Below are 19,574 nucleotides of genomic sequence, written 5' to 3'. Positions count from 1 at the left end.
CTGGGGTGTATTCAGGTGAACTTATCAGAAGCCCTTATAAGAGGCACAGTCTGATAACTGCATACGGGAGATAAATCTCCACAATGGAATTATTGCCCACCTAGCAATTCCGAATGGAAAATTCTAAATTCCCATAGAGGGAATTAGATATTTTTCATCAATAGAGCATGTCTAATGTCAAAAACATATCAAATGTAAGGCTTTTCAGGCATTTGCTCTATTAACCAGCATTTCGTCTTAGGTCTGACACTAGACTCATCAGAGTGAGATGTGTCAGACCCTACCCACTGACGCTGGGGTGTATGCAGGTGAACTTATCAGAAGCCCTTATAATATCCTTGGATTAGTTACTTTTAAACACCTGTACTGCCATTGTAACCATGTTACCTGTATTTCATATTGACCGAAAAAATCTCAACCTAAACACAGCCTTTAAACGTGATTATTGGGCGCGAATTTCAGTGTTCCGACTGTTCGTTCACATTTTATGAAACTTTATGCTGACCACTGCTATAACTACACACAGCACGTTCGGTACAGGCACATTCACGCTGGCGTGGACCATGTAATGTTGCCTCTCGAAGTTCTCTCTACTGTGCAGTTACAGTCCCGTGTGCCCACTGCACACAGCTAAGGCCAACTAATCTATCTAGCACGGTCTTGACACAGCACGTTCAGTACAGGCACATTCCAGCTGATGCGGAGCATGTCATGTTGCCTCTCGAAGATCTCTCTACTACGCAGTTGCAGTCCCGTGTGCCGGCACTCTGCACTGAAACACTCCGCCTCAAGCTCCTAATGTTGTGAAACAACTGAATGTTCCGGTCTGCCCAACCCTAGTACTTATACCTGCTTACCTTATGTTGTTGGTACCAACATGAAACACTACCATCTTCTCCTTTCCCTCCTCCTTCTCTTCTACTTTCCTCAACATCTGCCTTAACCTAATTCCTGCATAACCCACTCCACTCTGGTTCACTTTCCTCCACACATCCAACAATGGAATCCCCCATGACCAGAGCCTCACCCCTACCTGCCTCAATTGATCCCCTCCCCTCCTGGTCAGCGCTATCTTTCCTGATGGCTGCAGAAGCTACTTCCTCCTCCCTTTTCTCCCTCCCATGTGCCCATTCCACCTTTCTTTTCCTATCCTCTAATCTACATTTCCCTTTCCTACCTTTTCCTTTCCTCCTACTTCCACACTTTTCCGCTACAGATTTCTGTACTTCATCTTCCCTCTATTCTTCTACCTGCAGTGACTCATACCAATTTCTCACAGACACCTGTCTTGAATTCTGCTCCTGCAATGTCCTTCCCCTTAAAACATTAGACTGTATTCTTCTACAATTCTCCCCTTTCTTTCCCATCCTTCTTTTACACATCCCGTACAATGTTTGAGGGAGGCCTATCTCCCTTCCTGTCCTCTGAGAGAATCCTAATTATCTCCCACAAATTCTCCAATTCCTCCCTCATATTCCTTAATACCTGGCCAACTCAGAGTTCCTACACTTGCCAGGGCCACTTCCTTCCCACTCCTAGCCCTTTCCATTTCCATCGTCCCATAAGACCTATTTGTGTCGGTGCTAGGTAAAACCAATTATTTAAAAAAAAAATGTGTTCATCATCTACCATATAGCAGGGTAGTGTCATGAAAAATTATCTATAAATAAACTGTATTCATTTCATAAGAATGAGTAAAGAAAAATAAGCTGCACATGTACATTTAGAAAAGGTATTTAATATCACTGATTGAACCACTCTCTTTGTGATTCTTAAAGTGATTGGAACTTAGCCCTTTTGTTTTTTAAACTTGTGTCCGAAGCATTTTGGCATATACAAATGCTTATAATGAATTAATATGAATGATGAACAAGGACAGAGAAATTAATCCACTCTCCATTTAAACTAGAGCCTCCGTGGCTCAGGCGGCAGCGCGCCGGCCTCTCACCGCTGGATTCCGTGGTTCAAATCCCGGTCACTCCATGTGAGATTTGTGCTGGACAAAGCGGCGGCGGGACAAGTTTTTCTCCAGGTACTCCGGTTTTCCCTGTCATAATTCATTCCAGCAACACTCTCCAATATCATTTCATTGCATCTGTTATGCATTAATCATTGCTCCAGAGGAGTGCGACAGGCTTCGGCAGCCGGCACAATTCCTATCCTCGCCGCTAGATGGGGGCTTCATTCATTCGATTCCTGACTCAGTTGAATGACTGTAAACAGGCTGTGGATTTTCATTTTCATTTAAACTGTCACTGTCATAACTGTTAAGTTATAATTACAGCCAGCATTTATTTTTATTTTATTATTCTTCTTTTCATTTGAGCCATCTATGGGCTGCGATCACGCAACTTCCATTACTTTCTCAAGTTCTTTCTCCTTCCTCTTTCGCCAGTAATCCTTCATCCGTTGGCTTGCTCATGCTTGTTCTTCTGCAGAGAATACTCTATTCTTCCTTGTTTTCTCATCAGTTAGGTCCTTCACCTCCGCAACTCTCTGCCTGAAGGATTTTTCTGTTTGTTATATCTTCTGCCGTGATCCCACATTTTTCTAAATCTCGGTGGACTTATTTTACCCATGGGACTTGTGTTTTCCTGTTCTCCTGGAAGGTGAGGATCCTGATCCCATCCTTTTAATATGTCCGTAGAACGTCAATCTCCTCTTTTTCATTGTGGTGCTGTTTTCAAACTGTTGGTATAGTTCTTGGTTTGGTCTCATGCGAAACGTAAACTTGTCTGATGATTTTCTGGGTCCAAGAATCTTTCTAAGGAACCTCCTTTCTTTCTTTTCCAAATGTGAGAGTGCCTTCGTGGCTATTGTCTCAGCTGCGTACAAACATTCAGGTTTGACTATCATGCAATAGTGTTTGAATTTGGCCTGGTAGAAGAGTGACTTCGATTTTTAGGTGTTTTGACATAATCTAAATGCAGTTTCCATCTTTCTTGCACGTTCTTGAATTGCTGCTTTTTCGTTCATGTTTGGAGTCAAAATCTCTCCTACGTACTTGATTTTGTAGCTCTTTTGATGTCACCATACTTGGTCCTCATTGTCCAGATTGGGTCAGTGGTATTTATGTTCATGTACTCAGTCTTATTATTATTATTATTATTATTATTATTATTATCATCATCATCATCAACATCGTCAACAATTTGTACTACTGTTACCTTTAACTTATGTTTGTTAAGTTATATGCCAATTCTTAAAATAATTTCTAGGCTCTTTTAATTGTATCAGTTCTGTGTAATTGTTAAACTTGGTTTAGTGTAATAGAAGGTTTTATATCCTTAACTACACCAAGCAAAACAAGGCAAATAAATAAATAAAATGCACTTCACACGAGTCATGTGCATATCACAAATATCGTACCAGAAGATTCTTGTACAATAAAGAAAAGATTAAGAAAACAATACCAGCCAACCATTAAAGATACAAAAGGGTACAGTGGAACTTCATTTAGTTGTGGTTTTAATAATAATGAATGCCCCGAAACAGATGTTTTCTGTTTGAAGATTTGAAGTGAAGCAGTGGTCCTCCTTTCCCTACATAATCTACATCCCTTTCAACTGCCTTACGCCACCTTGGAAAGAGTGTGGTATGTCTGCACAGTACAAGTCTCGTGTGGCATGTTGAAGCAGCGTGTAGCAGCCCTCACAATGAAGTAGTTTTGTCCAAACATCTTACCATGAAGTGAATCCTTCAGAGATGGTAATTGGAGGGCGCCAAAACAGGGGTGAAAGATGGTTGTGGTAATTTAGTCCAGCTCAGATTCTTGAGAGTGTCCTTAGTTTTCTGACTGACGTGTAGTCTGCACTGAACTGCTTCCGCAAAACATCATGCCAATGCCAACGTGCACAGTAATAACTAAACTTATGTCATAATAGTCCACCTTTTCAATACTGTATTATGCAATGTTTACATTACATTTTTAATCTAGGAACTAGTTTTGGCCTTGGATGGCTATCATCAGCCTTAATGCAAAACTGTACAAACACATCTAATAACTAAAACAAATGTGCAAGCACACACAAATGATGTTAAAAGGTGTTAAAAATATCTGGGATTTACTACGTGGACAACACGTAAAATATGGCTAAATTAAAATCATCAAGGGTTATGAACTTAATGTTGTTGGTCCGTATTGAACTGAGATAACATATAAATTATAAACAGGAGAAGTTTCCATCTATTCAATACATAGTTGTATTTACAATGTTATTTATATTACATGGGACTAGTTTCAACCCTACTCGGGGTCATCATCAGCCATATTTAAACATAGACAATATTAGACGAAATCCTAAAACATGTTTCTAAGCAGTAAGAACCTTGTGAATATATAATTTACAATATGATGTGTGGTTGAATTAGGCAAGGTGCTATGGCGCTCAAGGTGTTGCAAATGAAAGTGAAATATTACGAGTGACATAGGTGAGCAATATATAATACAAGTACAGTAAACACGCTAAAAGGTCTGGGTATAAAAGTACAAATGAGATGCTCTGTGCTGTAGGTCAATTTCAGTGTGATTTTAGATTCTTGATTTTAGACACACTAATTTAATGGCTTAATGTTATCCATACAAATGATAAAAATATGTAATTCTTGAAAGGTCAGATACAGTAACACCTAGGTACTGTCACTCCATCAACACTGTAATTAAAACTGAGAGGACTTTTCCTTTTTGTGAAACTTACAACTTAACTTTTCACCCCGTTTACCATTGTACCAGTATCTGTTCTCCATTTCACTGCTTTGTTGAGGTCGTTTTGCAGTTGCTCACAATCCTGTAATTTATTTATTACCCTGTACAGTAAACATCTGCAAAAAGCTTATATGTGATTCCATACTCATTTAATTTATATATGTATATATATCTATCAAAAGTCCAACAATACTACCTTGATGACCCCCTCTCCACTCCCTGATTGTTATAGATCAGCCAACGCTTCACCGACACTAATTTTGTGATTTCTGTTTTCCAGAAATTCAGCCTCCCATTCAATCATTCTTTTGTCTAGTCCAGTGGTAGTGATGGCGATTTTTTTTAATTTTTTTTTATAGAGGAAGTACAACTAGGTAACCATCCTCTCTGAACAAATTAAGTGGAAAAGAAATTTAAAATAAAACAAAATTATTTATTCTACTGACAAATTTCAAAATGAATTAAAAAATAAAACAAAAATTATTATATTAAGCAGAAAAGGTCATGAACGCATCAAAAGGGAACGTAAGATCCCTGAGTAGCAGAACACTTGAAATGTACATACCCTTGATTAATCCACTCGCACACATAAAGCAAAAGACAAGAACAGCAGTAGTCACATCATTGGCTAGTATGAGTTTGAGTGCCTCCTGCAGTTTCATCAAATATGTATATGTAACTTTTTTAAAGTTACAATAAATAGTACTGAATAGGTGGAAACCTTTAGCTTTTGTTTTACATTATGCCTCAGGCCAGAGAGATTGGCGCACTCTGTGAGGATGAGGGCCACGGTCAAAATTGGCACCACAAGAACACACTGGGAGATCTTCCCTCTGTAGGAGGTAAAAGTGTGTAGATCTTCCATGATCTATCACCAGCCTGCACAAAACTATGGCCTCTCTCTCGGAAGGCCGGAAAGCGGACTGCCATATGGTAGTTGTCGTCTTAATCGCTCTCCACTTGTTGGGAGTTCAGATAGCTAGCCACTCCAATTCCAGAACACCAAAATGGTTTGACATAAATAAGAACAAATATCCCTAGCTGGTATGTACAAAGGTCTACAAGGTAAAAGTACTGCTTCTTTAACTGCTTCATCCGCAAGTTCCTTTCCCGCAATCCTAACATGGGTAGACAGCCACACGAAAGTGATTCTGGTGCCAGCATCACACAACCTGGCCAGAAGATAATGAATGTGCTGTACCAGTGGGTGTTGTGGAAAACAGGTGTCAACAGACTGTAGAGCACTTAACAAGTCGAGCCCTACTTTTCATTGGTAATCTCCCAAGTTTAATTAAGCAGAGTTAGGAAGAAAATGCATTAAAATATTTTCTGTAGAGTACTGAATTACAAGTGAACTTTGTGAGCTCCATTCTTTAATAGGACCAACTGCTCAGATATCCACCTCTTTAGTGCAACGGTTAGCAACATTAGTTGCCATCTCTGAAGGCCAGGGTTCGATACTGGTACTACCACACTAGCAAGACTGGTATGTGGTTAATAAGGTACACAAAGCTCACCTCCAATGGAGGTATCCCCGAAAAGAGCACCACCATCTTAAGGAATATGAGAATACACATTTTCGTTTTCTTAATAATTCACACTGTATTCACTTTAAGAGTCCCAGATGCACTGTTTTTCAGACTTGTTCTGCATTTTTCACAACTACCTGTTCTCCTGATAAGCTAGCATATTTAGCCTATAATAATCTGTAAGAAATAAGCTTTTTAATTGTGAAATAATTATTGAAATCAGTCGAGTGATTCCCGTGATTACCCTCCACACAATAACTAACAAACAATTTACATACTCACTTTCGCAGGCATTTCCACTTTTCAGTGGTTGCCTGTTCACAGATGCCACACCACAAATTCCTATCCTGCCAGTCTTCTTCAGATCCTTTCCATGGTTTTAGCTATCGTTCCTCTCCAGGTTGCCCTTTGTCTCCCTCAACATCTACTCCCTAGTGGAGACCAGTTAAGCTAAACATTGCGGCTATCGCTATCCCTCCATCCATCGGATATGTCCATACCAACTCAGTGTTTGAGCATCAAACCATCAGTACCTGGTTCTTCTGAATCCATGTCTTCTTACATATTCATTCCCAGCCGATCCAAGTGGGTTTGCCATAGCACATCCATTTCCACAGCCTCAATCTTACCCCTTTGTCTTTTGTTGTTTCCAACACTCCAAGTCATATGTCAGAATGCATTCAACCACAACACGCAGCAACACTTTTTTGTTTGCTTGTACATGTGCTGACTCCAGTAGATCCCATATAAAGATCTAATAGCTACCCTTGCTTGACTTATCCTGTGGGATATATCCATCCACAACACATTGGTTAGTCTTGTCCATTAGTGAACCCAAATACTTGAACACATTCACATCTTGCACCTGGCCAAACTCAAAATTCAAATCCTCACTTTGCGCACTTCCAACAACAAAATATTCTGTTTTATCTATATTGACTGCTAATCCCCAGTGTCTACATGCACCCACTAACTTTTTCATTTTTCACATGGCATCATCCCTATCCAGAGCCAGAAGTACTTGATCGTCAGCAAACAGTAGTGAATGTAAGCATTGAGGCTATTAATAATATTAGTACAGATTATTATGTGTCAGTTTGCAAATCACTTTGAGCCAATTTCATAAATAAAGCATCAATCTCACAATGGCAATATATTAATAAGGGCTTATCAACTGGGAAAAAAGTAAAAAGGAACTAATCTGTATTCATAAAAAGCAAATAAAATAAGGAAGCTTGTGGGAAAAAAGAACTTATGAGTGTGCATGTTAATTATTAAAGATAAGGACACATAACTGAACAAGGAAAAGGGATTATAACCTACCATACTTACGAAGTTAAATTCTCTTGTTAAATACATGTGTTGTTATATGGTGGCAAACCACAAAACAACTTTCTGTATAACTTGAGTTTATTAACCTACGTTGCATAATCTATTTCACCGCACATGTAACAATCGATCAAAGCACGAGATGTTCCTTGCTCAGTGTCTGGATAACCTCTTTTTTTTTTTTTTTTTATGTGGTACAACAGATGAATGCAGTCCCAAAAACTTTAAGCTTTGATTATAGAAGACTACGTGAAATACAAACTAGCAAAATGTGCCATACATATTCCATCAAAATTAAATTATGCAACACTGAACCAATAATGAAAAGAAAAGGAGAGAATTTTTTTTGCTAGTTGTTTTACGTCGCACCGACACAGATAGGTCTTATGGCGACGATGGGACAGAAAAGGGCTAGGAGTGGGAAGGAAGCGGCAGTGGCCTTGATTAAGGTACAGCCCCAGCATTTGCCTGGTATGAAAATGGGAAACCACGGAAAAACATTTTCAGGGCTGTCGACAGTGCGGTTCGAACCTACTATCTCCCGAATACTGGCCGCACTTAAGCGACTGCAGCAAGGAGAGAATTAAAAGCAAAATAACTTTGGGACATGATCAAACTGACTAGCCTATTAGAATATCTAACAATTCCCAAGATTTTAAATCAATAGGGAAAAATAAATAAATAAATAAATAAATAAATAAATAAATAAATAAAAATAATAATATTCTGAAAAGGCATTTACTGAAGAAAACTCGGGCCAAAATATATGACAGAATTCCACTTGCCTCCAGGTAGAAAGGGTTTCTTAAATTCTGCTTTGAATATTTATACCTATGTATGGTTATAGATATTAAGGCTCCAGTACCATAACTGATGGCTAGACAGACGAATGTTACTCTCATACTCCAGTTAACATCCTCTTTCATGGATACTCAATATTCTCAGCCTCGTTTATTAGCTTCGTATCTTATAAAAACTTGTCAACTTCAACTTCACCCTCACACTGTGAATACAATGAGACAATTCTTGTTCTAATTTCTACAACTCCTGAGTCTATCTACAGGCAATACTTAAGTGCCTGAAGGCAAGTCAAAAGGTCTTGAAACTCTTTCATTGCTAGTGCTTATTTGCTACTTTCATTCAAGCGCTGGTATTGATTGTTGTGCTCTATGTTACACCTTTTGTATCATGCTTGTTGAAAGGAAAGGCAGAAAAGCTGACCTTTAGGAAGTCCATCACTTACTCGGAGGCAGTGCTCGAACTGACTAGAACATGCTAAGCTCACCAGATCATCACCCGCCTTTTTCTTGAGTGTGGCTAGATCCAGTGATGCAGGCTGAAGAACCAGAGGATCGCCTATGTCACGAATTATACTGTCAGCTAAACATGCTAGTTGATCACAGTTTCTGCGAATTTCCTCCACAGGACGCTCAGCAAACCTATCCCGCTGAGCACATGTTGCGATTTCCAGACTCAGCTCCAATAAGGCCATCTTCCTCCAATGATAGTCCTGCTGACCACTGAATGGAGACCTGTCAACACATAATTCACCTACATTCATAACACTTTACATGGAGAGCACCTGCAGTTGTCCAACAATTTGTTTACAGTGGCAACAATTCACAATTAAAAGTTATTTCTTTCCTATACAGCTTAGTTATATCTCATTTTAATTTAAATTTCAACCCAGAAAACCTACAAATAAGAACCAGATTTTTTTTAAAAATATTAACTTCAATGTTTTTATTTTTAGGAAGTACAGCTTACAGGTTACATTAAAAACATATTAGCCTCCCAGGTTTCAAAACAAACATGGCTCAATCATACTACCATCAGATACAAGAAACTGTAAGAAACCCAAAATTATCATCGGCTGGAACTCGACCCGAGTATATATAACATCTTCCTGCATACACTGACCAGTTCAACTCAGTTTATGGATGTGTTTGCAATGACTAAATAGACCAATCCTGGCATAAAATACACGCCCACACCAATCACACTGAATTGATGGAGGAGGGCGGGGTTGTAATAGACGGAGTTTTCTTGCTTGTCGCTTGGCCTCTTGATGTCTGCGGCGTTCTCTTTCAAACAAGTTGACAGCGGTGGACGTAGTGTTCTGCCACAGTGAACAGTCCAAGGCACATTCTTCCCATGTCTGTATATCTATACAAGGTGTCTTCATGATGTGTTTCAGCTGGTCCTTAAAATGCTTAAGAGGGGCTCCATGAGGTCTACTGCCGGAGTAAAGTTCACCATAAAGAATTTTGTGGGGAAGCCTGGTATCACCCATGCGGTGAATATGGCCTGTTGGTCACATAGTCCTCCCACTTATTATTCAAAATGAATCTCATTTTCTGTTGGTGGAAGCGCGCAAGATTTTTGATATCACGGCGATAGAGTGTATAAGTTTCACAGCCATACAGCAGCGTGGAAATGACAACAGCTTTGTACACCATGAGTTCGGTATGCAGTTTCAGGTCATTATTCATGAAGACTCTGTGCATTAACCGTCCAAATGCTGCATGAGCAGCCCAAATTCTTTTATCAACGTCTTGTTTGCAGGTACACCGTTTAGACAAGATGCTTCCAAGATATGAAAAGTGATCAACCTGTTCCAGTGTTGTGTCTAAGATGGAGATACTGAACTCAGGAAGAGTTAATCCTGGGGCAGGTTGTGCAAGTACCTTAGTTTTTTCCGCATTAATGGCAAGACCAAAGCAATCACATGCAGTTTTAAAGCAGTTGACCGACTGTTGTAGTTCTGCAGGTGTTAGAGCAGAAGATGCAATGTCATCGGCATTTTGCAGTTCTGTCACCTGGGTAACCAGAGTATGCCCTTGTGAGCGGCGTCTTCCCAGAATGAAAAGGCCTCCATCAAAACGAAATTTGCAGATGATTCACGCAGCATGGCAGCCATGTACAGTGCAAAGAGTGTAGGAGCAAGCACACAGCCTTGTTTCAATCCATGAGTGATTGGGAACGAATCTGATACTGACTTACCATGAAGAACCTGACATGCCATCATGAAGAGCTTGAACCAATTCCACATAACGATCAGGACATCCAAAATGTTGATATAGATGTTGATTCCCATAGGGAATCTGAAATATTTGTCCTGAATGAGTAAATTTATAATACCAATATAAATGGTCCATTATTGGACATTATACATTTTCCAGCTAACTAATTCCTGGTTGCCACGTTTTGCCCTCGTGTGCTAGGTTGGGCTCATCAGTTGGTACCTAGCACACCTACCAAGACGCTGGCTAGTGCATACCGTGGAGGCCACTGCGTAGGATACTTGGAGCCACCGGAAGTGCCAATGCACTATGAGAGACTTTGTCTCTATACCAAAAATTGATGCCTGCTTGGCTATCAGATTATATAGATGTTGATTCCCATACGGAATCAGAAATATTTGTCCCGAATGAGTAAATTTGTAATACCAATATAAATGGTCCGTTATTGGACATTATAAATTATCCAGCAAACTCATTCCTGGTTGCCAGCGTTTTGCCCTCGTGTGCTAGGTTGGGTTCATCAGTTGGTACCTCGCACACCTACCAAGATGCTGCTAGTGCATACTGTGGAGGCCATTGCGTAGGTAAAGAGACAACGTCTCTCATAGTGCATTGGCACTGCCGGTGGCTCCAAGTATGGCCTCCACAGTATGCACCAGCCAGCGTCTTGGTAGGTGTGCTAGACACTAACTGATGAGCCCAACCTAGCACATGAGGGCGAAACGTTGGCAACCAGGAATGAGTTAGCTAGAAAATTTATGATGTCCAATAACGGACCATTTATATTGGTATGTATGTTGGGTATTCAGCCCGAAGGCTGGTTGGATCCTCAATATGTTCACCATTAGCTGTCATAGATGGCCTAGGTGTCACTGAAGAGGCGTACTAGGGAAAGGAGGAGTGAGGTAGTTTCCGGTTGCTTTCCTCACTGAGCCAAAAGTTGCTATTGCACATCAGTCTGCCAAGCCTACTAAAATGCGTGCACCAACCGACCCTATGAGCGACATCTTCATACCATTCATAGCTGGGACTGGCTGCATAAGGAATGGCATTACTAGCGTCAGTCATACCTCAGCCACTTCGATATTGTCAAAGCCAAGTATAAGACAGAGACAGGTCAATGAAAGTAACAATTTTATTCTAGCCCATACCAGAAGACATAGTGCACTGTAAACACTACATCTTGCCAGCAAAGGCATTGGTATAATCCAAAATGTCTCAATACTTTCCACATAGCAGATCTTGGTACTGAATCAAAGGCTTTTTCCAGATCATAGAAAACTAAATACAGAGGCTGCTGCTGCTCTCTGCATTTTTCCTGGAGTTGTCTAGCACAGAAGATCATATCTGTTGTGCCTCTGGAGGTTCGGAAACCACATTGAGACTCAGGCAAAATCCTCTCCGAGATAATTCAGAGCTGGTTTAACAGAATTCTGGTGAGAAATTTTACCTGCAATTGACAAAGCGATATACCACGGTAGTTTCCACATACACTACGATCGTCTTTTTTGAAGATAGTAATGATGGTATCATTCTTCAAGTCGTCCGGACTTCTCGAGTTTCCCAAATCAAGAGGACAGTTTGAAATGTCTAATCTTGAAGGGTATACATCCATTTTGTATCGGTTCCAGAGGGATGTTATCAGGACCAGAAGCCTTTCTCGCTTTTAGTTGATTGAGTGCTTTGGTGAAGTATCTGTATGTACATGGAACTGCCATCCATGGTTGTTGGGGCTGCTGACGGACATTACGAAGGAAGTCTCAGCAACACTGGAGACACGATTTAGAAATACAGAGAAAAGTTCCTACCAACGCTCTAAAATTTCTCCATTATCAGTTAAAATGGTGGAGTTGTCAGCAGTCTTCAATGACCCCGATAAAGATCGAATTGGACCATATATCTCTTTTATACCAGTATACAAGTTTTGCAGGTCACGGGCATCAGATAGTCTTTACCATGCTTCAGCTTTTTGTTGCCACCAGTTATTCTTGATTTCCCTAATTTGTGCCTGACATTTACATTTAAGTTCCAAGAAATGTGACTTCTTCACATAGCAAGACGGATCTTGAAGATAGGATAGATACCCAAAATTATACGTCACAAACAAACTACACAGGGAGTTTACATAGAACACAAAACATTAAGATTTTATTTCCTGAAATTTGGGACATGACAGTTGCTTTTAGCACTGCTCAATTATACACCTGCTTTGATGCATCTGAATGCATATACAGTTTAGTAAGGTTGTTAAGTTTATATTGGAAAAAAAAAAAAAAAAAAGGTACAGAAGATATTTCTTTCGAAGTTGAGAGAGGAAATCAAAAACCACAAAATTCAATAGCAAATTTCATATGAGTTGCAGAAATTCTATAAACTGGTCAAATTTAAATCTTTCATTTTTAGGAATTTTCAGTCAGGAACAGACAGAAAGTATGTGTGCTGTCCCAAGACCCAATCACAGGAAGGTTAGCCAGCAGGAGTAGTCACGTGCAAAGATAAGTAGAAAATGGAATGTAAATCATTGAAAGCTAGGAACGAAGGTAGGAAGATACACACAAAAAAAAAAAAAAAAACTATGACAGGCCACAGTAGACAAGAGCAACAGCAAGCACAAGAAACTGGCATTAAAAAACTAAAACCTCATAAGATGGAAAATATTTTCCCTCAGTACCCAGTATTTAAGAGTGACATAATCCCAATCATACGAAAACAGAGTAAAACCTTGTTAATATGAATTTCAAGGGACAGAATAATACAGAGTTTGTGTTAAATGAGTACCCAAATTTTATAAAGTTTGTGTTAAATGAGTACCCAAATTTTATCAATCACTTTATTATAGAGTACTTGTACCAGGCTGAGTGACTCAGATGGTTGAGGCGCTGGCCTTCTGACCCCAACTTGGCAGGTTCAATCCTGACTCAGTCCTGTGATATTCAAAGGTGCTCAAATAGGTCAGCCTTGTGTCGGCAGATTTACTGGCACATAAAAGAACTCCTGCGGGACAAAATTCTGGCACCTCAGTGTCTCCGAAAACCGAAAAAGTAGTTAGTAGGACGTAAAGCCAATAACATTAAAATATTATTATTATTATTATTATTATTATTATTATTATTATTATTATTATTATTATTATTATTATTAGAGTACTGGTACAGAGTACAAACACTACACGTAACAGTTAGGTACTCACAAGGAATTTTTGGATAAAAAATTCAAGTATTTTCGCTACTACTCTTGTAAATGAAAGTGCCTGGTAACTTCATGCCTTACTGTATCCACAGCTTCCATAAACTCATCAGTGACTTTGGATGTTGCAGCAAAATGTTCTAAAATATTTAAGGCAGTTAATATTTCCTGGCAGCTACAATGAATTACATCATTGTCTTATGACAACAGTTCTTGCACTTCAGGCACACCTGACTGAACGCCTACATCACTTTCTACTGGAGCACATATAGCAACATTGTCTGCATTAATGAATTCCTTAAAACTAACACCAGTTTTTGCAAATGGAACATAAACCACTGAAAGCTAAGGAGGATAGGCACTTACACAAAATAGACACTATGACAGGCCAATATGAGAAGGAACAAGATTATTTCTTAATCAATCAATCAGTACTGATCTGCATTTAGGGCAGTCGCCCACGTGGCAGATTCCCTATCTGTTGTTTTCCTAGCCTTTTCTTAAGCGATTTCGAAGAAATTGGAAACTTATTGAACATCTCCCTTGGTAAGTCATTCCTATCCCTAATTCCCCTTCCTATAAATGAATACTTGCCCCAATTTGTCCTCTTGTATTTGAACTTTATCTTCATATTGTGATCTTTCCTACTTTTATAAACGCCACTCAAACTTATTCGTCTACTAACATTCCACGCCATCCCTCCGCTGACAGCTCGGAACATACCACTTACGTCAAAAACATATCAGATGTAAGGCTTTTCAGGCGTTTGCTCTATTAACCAGTGTTTCGTCTTAGGTCTGGCACTAGACTCATCAGAGTGGGATGCGTCAGACCCTACCCACTGACGCTGGGGTGTATGCAGGTGAACTTATCAGAAGCCCTTATAAGAGGCACAGTCTGATAACTGCATACGGGAGATAAATCTCCACAATGGAATTATTGCCCGCCTAGCAATTCCGAATGGAAAATTCTAAATTCCCATGGAGGGAATTAGATATTTTTCACCAATAGAGCAAACGCCTGAAAAGCCTTACATCTGATATGTTTTTGAGTATTTCCTAGAAAATCGAATCCCAGACGAGAAAAGCTGAGGGTATTCCAGAAACATCTAGATGCTAACAAAAACCTATGGTATCAAGCTTTCAAGTATACATTTCACGATTACGAGGAATTTAAAATAGCTTTTCTCAAACGCTTGTGGAATCCAGAGATTCAACAAAATCTCAGATTAGAACTGTACTAAAAAAAATACTCATCGACGGCACAAACTCGGTATAGCGATTATTTTCATACCAATTCCACCGGTTTCAAGACTTAGACTCAGCGCCTAGTGAACTGGAGGCGATTAAAACAATACAAAAACAATTCCCTCTGGAGATCCAAAGGCTACTCACAGCTGCAAACGTAGAATCAGCAGTAGAGATGGAAAGTATACTCAGGCAGATAGACATGACATCTGTTCATGCAACAACTAGAATAAATAGGAATGCGAGCAACGAAGAAGTAATAAATGTACTAACCTGGGAAAATGACCAAAAGAAATCGTGCATCGAACGAAGAGAAAAAATTGGGGACCTTAGAAGAAGAGAATGGAACGAAGATAAAGAAAGGATAAGAGAAGAGAACCAATGCAAATGCAGGCAGGATTACCACGAGGCGAGAAGACAAAATAGTAATGGAAGATTTGTGCAATACTATCGGCCGGATAACCAATACAGGAATAGCAGAGGTAGAGGCAATTTTAGAAGGAGACCGATGTACCAAGGAAGACAGACCAACAATTATGACAGAAGAGAACACAGAAACAGGCAATACATTCAAGATCTGAGGAACGAAACTCAAGAGAAAAAGAAATGGGAAAATGCCATAAAGGAGCAGAACATAAATGCTTGCTTGTTGCTTAAAGGGGCCTAACATCGAAGGTCATCGGCCCAAGACATAAATGGAGACATGGAAGGAGCCAAGAGCTTGGAGTTACAAGCATATAAGAGAAAATAAAGAGATGAACAAAGATTGAACCATGAAGCCCAATCATATGATTTGGATACCCGGAACAAACAAAAAAAAAAAAAAAAAAAATTAGGGAAGGAAACAAATAGTACGAAAGATGAGCTAAATCACCAAACTGAATGCTGGTATATACTACAAATCGAATCTTGGGATGTAGACCCAGATGAATTATTGGAAGAAACACCAAAAGGTAGTGATATGAGAGCACTATTACCCATTTTTGTCGTGTGGGTAAACGGGCTAAGAACGCATTGCTTACTTGATTCTGGAGCGAGCATAAGCGTTATATCGAAAATATTGTTTGATGAAATCAACCTAAAAGATAAATTACCTATAATACCAGTTGCACAGACTAAAATACATGGAATAATACCAGATAAAACAATTGAGTGCAAAATACAAACATACCTGAAGATAAAAATTGGCAGAATGATATTCGAACATCCATTTATGGTTATGAACAAGATAAAATACAATATAATTCTTGGAATTTATTTTATGAAGCCACGGAAATTACCATTGATTTAAGGAAGCAGAAGATAAGATTCCCTATTATCAAGGTTGACGGAGAGATAACAAAAGAAAGAATAAAGCTAAATGAAGAGACACAAGACCTAGAACATATGAAAATTGAGCGATTAGAAATACAGGGACAGGCGAAAAAATATACAGCACAAAGGAGGCTGAGTGAAGCTGAAGAGGAAGAGGAGATAATACAAAGCTCAGAAAATATTTTGAGTGTTGAAGGTATGAAATGGCGTATGGCTTTTACTGCCGGGAGTGTCCGAGGACAAGTTCGGCTCGCCAGATGCAGATCTTTTTATTTAACACCCGTAGGCGACTTGCGTATCGTGATGAGGATGAAATGATGATGAAGGAGACACATACACCCAACCCCCGTGCCAGCGAAATTAACCAATTAAAGTTAAAATTCCCGACCCTGCCGGGAATCGAACCCGGGACTCCTGTGATCAAAGGCCAGCACGCTAACCATTTAGCCATGGAGCCAAACAGTGTTGAAGATGAAAAGGAAGAACCAAGCATATGGAAGAAGATAGCTGAAACCAAGCTGAATGCTAAGGAAAAACAGTTGTATGCAATTTTAGAAAAGTATTCCGAGATATTTAAGGACAAACCTGGCCAGATACCAAATTTTAAGTACAAAATTGTAGTGAATGATAGGACACCGTATAAGGGAAAACTATTTGAGATCCCTGAAAAATATTTTCACTATGTAAAGAGGCTAATCCAAGAGATGGTAGATGATGGAATAATCGTTAAGACAACACCATATTTAAATCTGATTGTTATTGTAAAGAAAAGTAACGGGAGTTTGAGAATGTCTCAACGCTAGAAAATTGAATGAAAAATTAATACACCGAGCTCGATAGCTGCAGTTGCTTAAGTGCGGCCAGTATCCAGTATTCGGGAGATAGTAGGTTCGAACCCCACTATCGGCAGCCCTGAAAATGGTTTTCCGTGGTTTCCCATTTTCGCACCAGGCAAATGCTGGGGCTGTAACTTAATTAAGGCCACGGCCGCTTCCTTCCCACTCCCAGCCCTTCCCTGTCCCACCGTCGCCATAAAAACTATTTGTGTCGGTGCGACGTAAAGCAACTAGCCACACACACACAAAAATTAATACCGGAATATGATCAAGTCCCGCAAATCGAAGAAATAGTGAAGAAATTCAAGAACATGAAATATTTTACAAGCTTAGATTTCACATCATCATTTCACCATATAATATTAGAAGAAAAATCAAGACTTTTAACTGGATTTATTTTTAATAACCAAACTTACGCATATTGTAGATTACCATTCGGATTAAAAAATAGTTGTTAAGTGTTGATAAGAACTCTGGACAGGAATTTATTGCCTGAAATAAAGGAGTACATAACATGCTACGTGGATGATTTGGTATTCACAAGCGAAACTTTCGATGACCACTGTGATAAGCTCGACAGATTGCTAGAAAATTTGGAAAGTACTGGTTTTAAAATTAATTTAGCTAAATCAAGATTCTGCCAAGAGCAAACACTTTTTGTATGGCACGTTATCGACGGAGAAGGAATAAAACCAAATCCTGTAAAGATCAAAGCGATATGTGAATTTTCTCGTCCGATGCAAATTAAACAAGTCAGACAATTTTTAGGAATGACCCGGTTTTTCGCGAATCACTGTAAGGGATACACAGATACAGCAGCACCATTACAAGAATTATTAAAAACGAATAACAAATGAAAATGGAATGACAAGACCGAGCAGGCATTTCTAGCAATGAAAAGTTTATTGGCTCATAGTATCAAACTGGGATATCCGGATTGCACTAAATAATTCGTCATTCAAACTGATGCTTCCAATATTGGAATAGGTGCTTGTCTATATCAAGAGGAAGCGGATGAAATAAGGAAACAAACTTACTTGGCATTTGCCAGCCGTAAACTGCGAAAACACAAGCTAAGTTATACTACCACTGAGCAAGAACTATTGGCTATTGTGTATGCACTACAACAGCGGTAGAAAATTATCTACGGATTCCCAATAACAATTCGAACCAACCATAAAACCTTGGTATTCGGACTCAAAGGGGCAATGACAAGTGAGATGATCACACGATGGATCTTATTCACCCAGCAGTTTCAAATTAAAGTGGAACATTGTAGTGGAAAAAGTAATATCTTTGCTGATGCTCTGAATAGGCATCTTGTAGAAAAAGAGGAAGTAGTCCAACAGATTGAACTGGTACAGCAGGATGAAAAATTTCTAGAAAAACTAAGGAATATTACTTTCTTGCAAAGATCAGATGAGAAAGTAGCACAAGAAATTATAAGAATAGAGCATGATAATCCAGAAGATAACAGGCAAGCAAATAAGATGGGTCAGTATGTACTAAAGGATGGGATGCTAATGAGTCATGTTAACAAGCATAATACAGTGAACCTGACTTATACGTATATCAAGGGGAAGAGAAAAAACTACTTGTAACTCAGAATTACTTAGAAATCAGACTTATGCAATACATCACATATTTACTGAAAATCCAATGGAATAGACCTACATGTGTAAATCCTTGCAAATAATAAATATATTAAGACAGAAAGTATTACTTTGAACTTGGCCCAGCCTTAAGGAAATCAGATAGTTTGGTTTGTTTCACTTTTTTTGCATTAAGAGTATAAACCTCCTTTAACAAACTTAGTAATGAATTTGAAGCATTTTCACTACAACCTTTCGCAATGATGTAATGCGTACACACATCGATTGCACTTAACACTTCAGTCAGTTCAGGTGTCAAGATTCAAGTCGTTATCTCCATCTCCAATGTCACTATCGCTTGTAGCTTGTCCATCACTGCCGCGTTGTTGGCATACATCAGCAATAATCTTTTCATCCGGTAGTTCTCCACATACAGCCAAATTGTCATCGAAATGCACAAAAGTACCGAATTCTACACACTACGGTAGCGTTAGTTCATTGCCAAACAAAACTTCGTCCCCATAATCATCATTAGAGGCAGCCACTTCTAGTAAGACACCAGCTTTGCGGAAAAAGCTGCTGATTGTGGAGGATGACACTTGCTTCCCGGCAGCAGAAATAAAGTCATGGCTTGTAGCAAATTAAGGGAGAGAGGTTCATTTCCTGCATCACTCAGTGTTATTAAATGTTGAACCAGCTTTTTTCTATAATGCACTTTGAAATTTGCAATGATGCCCAAATCAAGCGGTTGTAGAACTCTGGTACAGTTAGGAGGGAAACATTCCATTCGGACATTCTCCAGAACAATTTGAG

At 39.2% G+C, this 19,574-nt stretch overlaps 1 protein-coding gene across 2 annotated transcripts in view; it reads right to left on the bottom strand.

The window, feature by feature from the left end:
* The window catches only part of cnk (connector enhancer of ksr), a 316,579-nt gene that overhangs the window by 228,614 nt on the left and 68,391 nt on the right, over positions 1-19,574 (bottom strand). For both annotated transcript variants that reach the window (XM_067135099.2, XM_067135098.2), the window contains exon 4: positions 8,849-9,095. In XM_067135099.2, the coding sequence (XP_066991200.2) occupies positions 8,849-9,095 (247 nt within the window). The remainder of the gene's footprint in view (positions 1-8,848; positions 9,096-19,574) is intronic.

This window comes from Anabrus simplex, chromosome 1 (genome assembly GCF_040414725.1).
Source record: "Anabrus simplex isolate iqAnaSimp1 chromosome 1, ASM4041472v1, whole genome shotgun sequence".
NCBI classification, from domain to species: domain Eukaryota; kingdom Metazoa; phylum Arthropoda; class Insecta; order Orthoptera; family Tettigoniidae; genus Anabrus; species Anabrus simplex.
The sequence above is the reverse complement of the archived record's forward strand: the minus strand, read 5'-3'. Positions and strand labels throughout refer to the sequence as shown.